Genomic DNA, 6,789 nt, shown 5'->3' on the forward strand with positions numbered 1-6,789 from the left:
GGCGGGCGGGGGCCGGGTGGGTGGGATGGGGGGTGGGGGTTCGTGAACGGCGAGGCCGATTCACTTCAAAGGGGATGCCTCGACTCGTGACGTCAGCGCGCGCCGTTCTCAGGATGGCAGGACTGTCCTGGTTCGCAGAGAAGACAGAGCAGAGGACATGAAGTGAGCCGAGGACACCCAGCACGGACAACTTCTCTGTGAGTGGCTTTTATCCGCTTTAGTTTGTATTTATTAATTTATTTGAGTTTTTCTCAACCGAACACGGTTTTCCCGCGGTTTAGTTTTTAAAGTGGCTTCATGAAGGAGCACAAATGCACTTTATAAACAATGTAAACTATTTATTCAAAAACATTTCGGGGATGTTTGGGTAAATCCTTCAGCCAGCTGGCTCACATTAAAGCACTTTGATGCATGTCAGAGCATTTCCTTTTAACACTTAGCCTTTTAAATGTAATTTATCTTCTCTTCTAACTTTGCAGACAGCGGCTTTTCTCCAATCCCTTTATATGTAAAACTTTTAAGGCTCAAAAACAATTTTTTGTGTAGTATTTTTATTTTAAAATTGGATTTATCTAGACCTTAACCTCTTGTCTAAATTATGCTTGGTTGAATCTGTAACGCAGATAATATTTTTGGCAAATAAAAATATTTAGTTGTATGCTTTTCTTCTGCATGAAATCTGTTTATTATTATTATTATTATTATTATTATTATTATTATTATTATTATTATTATTATTATTATTATCTTCTTTCGTTCCCTTCACTGAGCTCCGCTTGTGCTCAATAAATAAAGTTGATTTGAACGTTTTCCTCTGCAGAGACGGCGTCATGCTGAGTCTTCAGCGCCCCCTGCTGGCCGCCTGCCTGTATCTGCTGCTGCCCTGCAGCCACAGCAAGATCCTCTGGTACACCAATGGCTTCCACTACCAGGACCTGAGCAACGGCAACGGAAAGGATGAGAGTAGGTGCTCTGTGCGACAGAGAGTGCGCAGATCTCACGTGAGACGCCCGCACTCACAACAAACTACTTCATTTGTGTTTATTGTAACACGGCTGGCAGGGAGTGACCTGGATGTGAGTCTGTAATTGATGGTGCTCAGGCTGTCAGCCGGGGTTAACTAAACAAAGTCTTTTAATGAGTGATGTTGGTTTCCAGTTAATCAGTTCGTTTTAGGATGTTACTTTATCCTCTTTTTTTTTGTCTTGCATCTGTGATTCTATGTCTGTGTGCAGATGTTGCAGCAGTTCGTTTCATGCAGTTTCAGTCTTCGTGGTTTTGAGCACCACATTAGCAGCATCAGCAAGAAAGATTTGAACTAACTGGGAAAGTATTTGGCCTTTGGAGACATTTACGATTGACAACTAGAAGCACTCAGAGAGCGCAAACCTCCGCCAAGGCCTCAGGGTGGTTAAAAAATAGTGTGATCATGATCTGGATCATCAGCAAAATGGGTTGTTTTTAATTTTTTTTGTGACAACCTCAACATTTCCTGAAAATTTCATCAAAATCTTTGTTAGGCTTTATGTGATCTTTGTTGACAGGCAGACAAACCAACCAATGGACAACCGAAAACAGAACTTCCTTGGTGGAGGAGACAAAAGGTCACATGTTGAAGCAAAGACAACCTTTTAACTAAGGGGTTACCTGTGACCTTGACCCCATTATCTCAACAGGCATCATCTTTGGCTGTGCAGTTTGACATGCAGCTAAGAACATGGCATTTACTGCATGTCATGTTTTTAGCTAGGAGCTGAAGTCAGATCTTTGCTGGATTTGTTCATTTTGAATACTTTTTTAAAATTGTACCTGGCAAATCCCATTCAGGTCACAGATCTCTTTTCAAGGGAGATGGGGGCACCCTAAACATGCATGTTTTTAGGTTGAAGGAGGAAACCAGATTACATGGAAAAAACCCACAAGGAGGCCATGCAAACTCCACACAGAAAGAGGTCCAACCTGGGGTTTGAACCCAGAACCTTCTTGCTGTGAGGCAACAATGCTAACCACTAATCTGCCATGCTGCTGTTGTACAGAGACTGTACATCCCACTGTTTATGTACACACCACACAGTTTGCTATCATGGTCAGATACAAGGTCTGGACAAAACTGAGATAAAAATCAACCAAAGTATAAAGAAAGACTTTGAAAGACTTTCAGAAAGCCTGAAGAACTAATGATCAAGATCACTTTTAAAAGATTACAAGAAAATGTGACTCTTTGGAAGCAGAGCCTAGAGAATTTAGGTATATTTTAAAACCTTTACACAGTACTGTGTAATTATCAACCTGTGTTTTCAACAAACACATACAGCCAAAGTACGAGCAGTGAGAGCTTAGGTTGTTCTGCGTTGTGGTGATTAAAGCTAAAGACCTGAGTATACGCCTGTCATCATCACTAACTATTGGACCGTTGTGCTTGAATACGTTTTGACTGCGTTGAGCAAGTTCAGAGCAACTATTTACATGTTCTGTTCAGATTAAAAACAACAAGTTCATGTTTGATTCTTGCTTTTTTAAAGAACCTTTCAGAATCATCTTCCTTAGCTTACTTTGCATTTCGTATTTTAAATATTTTATCACAGATCAGAAACAAATAGTATGGTGGTTTCATCTGAAGGAATAAGTCACTGACACAGCAGCTTCAGTCGTACTGCTGGTGTCCTCTGATCTGAACAGCCATGATGTGTACTTTTACTTTTGTTTTCGGCCCTTTAGGGTTCATGTCGTGTTAGCCAGCTAAAAGGCTCAGTTCAGATTCACAGAAAATATGGACTCTGAACACAAACATGTTCATTTGAGCATAATCATGAACAGCACTGGAGTCTGGTGTTTTGTGCCTCCTCTAGTTTACTTCAATGGGATTCGACTCCACGTGGAATCACCCCAGCATTCGGTGTCGGCCACCACGGGGAGCAACGTCACCCTTCCCTGTCACTACCACTATGAGCCCGAGCTGACAACGCCTCGCAGAACCCGGGTCAGATGGTTCTGGCTGCCTACCTACGCCAACGCCACACCACCCGAAGCCTTCGCCAGGGAGTCCAAAGTGATGGTGGCCATGGGCAACAGCCATCGCAGCTACGGCAGCTTTAAAGGCCGCGTGCGCTTGAGGCGGTCAGCTCCGGGAGACATGTCTCTTGTGATCAACGAGCTGCAGCTGGACGACACGGGGCGGTATCGATGTGAGGTGATCGACGGCCTGGAGGATGAAAGCGTAACGGTGAAGTTGGCGCTGAGCGGTGAGACGAGAAAAAAAACAACTTTAGTGGAAAGGGCAGGGCAGGGTAAATCAGTACCTAAATGCTCTCTTAAGGTAGTATCTCATTGAGCTGTGACTGTTGGAGACTTTTCGGTGACTCAAACTTGTCTCAATATTGCGAGAGCGTACGCACATTTTCTGTTGCAGTCCTCACTGAATCCTGAGTAGCAAGCAAGCCATGCAGCCCCATTTCGCACAGCCAATTTTGAAAATCATGGTTTATTTTTTTGGGCGTTTATTTCTTGAACGTGTTCTAAATTCACGCAACAAAACTGCAAACCTCTGCAAATTGAGCGAGGAAATAGAGAACCCCTCTGTGAATGTTTCGAGACACTTTGGAGATTCCTTCATGACTGCCACTTGCCAACTAGTCGCCAGCAGTCGCAGCCCAGTGAGATACATCATTCATTTTTTTAGCACCATAATAGTAGATATAATTATTAAAATGCCTGGTCTTTCTTGTCTATTTTTGTCAATAACCATGTCAAAAAATGCCCTGTGTGTAAATAATTTACACCCTCTTTCCAGGAGAAGTAGAACTTTCGAAATCTGTCAAGAATTTACCTGTCTTATGTAATTAAATACCTTAAACTGTGTGCTATAAGAAGTAAAGGACAAAAACGGTAATTGAATTTTCTTCAACTTTCTTTTTATAAACTCTTGAAATGTGCAGATTGAACATTTCTGAGACTGCAAAATAAATTTACACAAAGTAGCGCTGAGTTACGGTAATTTGAAATACATCGGTGTCACCGGCGATCCCGGTGGTTTTAAAAGGGTTAAGGCAGGAAGTGTCAAATCCAAACCATAACCAGATTTTGCGTTTTGCAAACAAATTAAACATCACTTAAACACCACTTTCTACTAATTTTTTTCCATGTACAAAACAAAATCTAAAATGTTTGTATTTCAAAAAGGTTTATTTGAATCATTTTTGGATTGTATAACTGTACAAAATGTTGTTAAATACCATGTTCTCTTTGTAGGTGTGGCATTCCCCTACTACTCTCGCAAAGGGCGCTACCATTTTAACTTCTTCGGTGCCCAACAAGCGTGCCAGGATCAGGACGCCACCCTGGCTACATTTGAACAGCTCTTCGCAGAATGGGAGGACGGGCTAGACTGGTGCAATGCTGGCTGGTTGGCTGACGGCACAGTCCAGTATCCCATCAGAGATTCACGCGCTGTTTGTGGTGGGAAGGGGGTCGCTCCCGGTGTGCGCAGCTATGGATACCGACATAAAATTCTCCACCGCTTTGATGCTTTCTGCTTCACGGCCTCTATCAAAGGTCAGTATCAGGACAGCTCCTATTTTTTTTCTTTTCTTTTTAGCTCAAACAATCTCAGTACATGTTAGTTCACTGATTACTTTCTTCTGCTTTAGGGACTGTGTACTACCTAAACCACACAACCAAGCTCAACTTCACTGAAGCGGTTCAGGCTTGTGCCAACGATGGGAGTCAAATCGCCAAAGTGGGCCAGCTGTACGCTGCGTGGAAGCTAACGGGCTTGGATTGCTGTAACGCGGGCTGGTTGTCTGATAGGAGTGTCCGTTATCCAATCACAAACCCTCGGGTTAACTGTGGGCCAACAGAACCAGGTGTGCGTTGCTTTGGGTTCCCTCCTCCATCCGTGAAATTTGGTGTGTACTGTTATCGGTAGACGCTTTGACTCAGCACGAGACAACAATCCATCCTAACACTGAACAGGCTCAAAGATCTCACCTGCAGAGTAGCACTAGCTGTAGCGTGGAGCGCGTGGACATTGGAACATTTCAGTCATAAGTCACTAATAAGCATCTGATTCTAAAATGTTATGCTGCTATACAAAGCTTGGTCTGGGAAGCTTTCCACCACAGCCTGTGGAAAATGTCTTAAAGAATTTGCTCCCATTCATTCATAGTATCAACCACCTACAGCTGTCAGCTGTCAGGTATGAAACTAACACCATGTGTGTTTGCTTACAGCTTCTGCTTCATTTCAGACATTTTCTTTAAAGAATGTTTTTTTTTCTCCTCTTATATTATTTTTTTGTCCACATGATTTTAAGAAAATTACAGAAATACCCATGCTGCACCACTAGATGATGAGAACGTCACATTAACAACACATCAAGCTGCAGATGAAGAGAGTAGCTAAGGATTTTCTCCAAACAAGTGCAGCTTTTATTTTCTTTGACAGTGTTTACAATTTCCTCTCAGTTATTACCCACTTTAACACACCAGGATAAAGTGAGACAGACAAGTTAAAAAAGAAAGACTGGTAAAAATGGTTTTGATGTCACAAAGTGATGGTGTGCCTGTAGGAAATGGACGGCTATGACAGTGTTTCTGAAAAGCTCTGTACTTCAAGTCCGCACGGAGACACCAAGAATTGATTTTGTTGTGAAATCGGCACTCTTCAAATCTTTTTTCTTTTTCACCTGAACTCTGTTTGTGTGGACGAGAGGGGCAAATGTAGCAGAAATTCTCCATTTTTAAAAAAAATATCAAGGGTAGTGTAGATGGGGCATTAAAGTCGGACATACACTGACACAAGAAAAATCACGCTGTTAGCATTTATTGACATGTCCTGTTTGAAACATACTGTGAAACAGCCCGACTTCAACAACATTCTGACACAACAGCATACAGTGACTGTTTTTTTAGATTTTAAGTTGTTTTTTTTAGGGGGCTGCAAATATTCCTCGCAGCTAATTTAATCATTTAAATCTGTCTGAGCAGTTTTGACTCTGATCCACCACCAGCAATGACTGTAATCAAAGTCAATCCAGTCAAATAAAGAAATAAATCATGGCGTTTACCAAGAGGCGTAGTGACAAAAAAAGAAGAGTTAAGTTGGTTTTCAGCATTTGTCTTTGTTCTACAGATTTCCATTTTATGATTGTACTCTACTTTTGCTAACTGTAGCTTAGTAGAAGCATGAACTCCTGTCTTTTTATTCATGTAAAATATATTCTGTTTACCGGTTTATAAGACTTAATGTAATGTCCGTCTTTGTTGTGAAGGTGTTAACGAGTGCTGCTCTGTGATAGACAGAACAGGCCTTGTGAACTTAACTCTGTATTGTTGTAATATACAGTATAAACTACCATATGGAAGGAGAAATAGTGTTTAAATATACAACCCTTTTTATGTTTTTCATTGTGTCTATGCATTTGTACTATTTTCTACAAATAAAAAAAAATACTGTAAATACATTTGCAGTGCAAATGCTTTAAAAATGTTAAAGCTAATCAAAATTCTGAGATTTAGCTAATTTCTGAAGATACCTTATTATTATGAAGCACCTCATACCGCTGTAGTTTTTTTTTTCTCTTAACAACAAAGTAAGTAGCCAGTTACCACTCTTCAAGTTTGGTAGGTGATCTGTTTAAAAGGCAAACCTAATTAAGAGTTTGTTTATTTTTTATTCTAATTGTAAAAACACAGTGCTTAATTTTGCAGATGAAGACATTCCTGAACACATAGAGCACAGGTGTTAAACTCCATTCCTCGGGGGCCGCTCTCCTGCATGTTTTAGATGTGT

The 6,789-nt window shown here is 41.1% G+C and overlaps 1 protein-coding gene across 1 annotated transcript; it reads left to right on the forward strand.

Moving 5' to 3' along the window:
- The first annotated feature begins 59 nt into the window (after positions 1-59).
- hapln3 (hyaluronan and proteoglycan link protein 3) lies at positions 60-6,451 on the forward strand. The gene is made up of 5 exons (XM_017432858.3): positions 60-197; positions 821-963; positions 2,850-3,242; positions 4,249-4,551; positions 4,647-6,451. The coding sequence occupies exons 2-5, from the start codon at positions 831-833 to the stop codon at positions 4,922-4,924; spliced, it is 1,107 nt and encodes a 368-aa protein (XP_017288347.1). The 5' UTR covers positions 60-197; positions 821-830; the 3' UTR covers positions 4,925-6,451.
- The last annotated feature ends 338 nt before the right edge of the window (positions 6,452-6,789 follow it).

The sequence above is a fragment of the Kryptolebias marmoratus genome, linkage group LG11 (genome assembly GCF_001649575.2).
Source record: "Kryptolebias marmoratus isolate JLee-2015 linkage group LG11, ASM164957v2, whole genome shotgun sequence".
Taxonomy (NCBI): Eukaryota; Metazoa; Chordata; class Actinopteri; order Cyprinodontiformes; family Rivulidae; genus Kryptolebias; species Kryptolebias marmoratus.

What these genes read in the sequence shown, in the direction of transcription:
- hapln3 (XM_017432858.3), top strand. Translation starts at nt 831, where the DNA reads ATGCTGAGTCTTCAGCGCCCCCTGCTGGCCGCCTGCCTGTATCTGCTG. An exon ending in CGGCAACGGAAAGGATGAGA is followed by an intron (nt 964 to 2,849) that starts GTAGGTGCTCTG and finishes TGCCTCCTCTAG; the next exon opens with TTTACTTCAATGGGATTCGA. An exon ending in CTTCACGGCCTCTATCAAAG is followed by an intron (nt 4,552 to 4,646) that starts GTCAGTATCAGG and finishes CTTCTGCTTTAG; the next exon opens with GGACTGTGTACTACCTAAAC.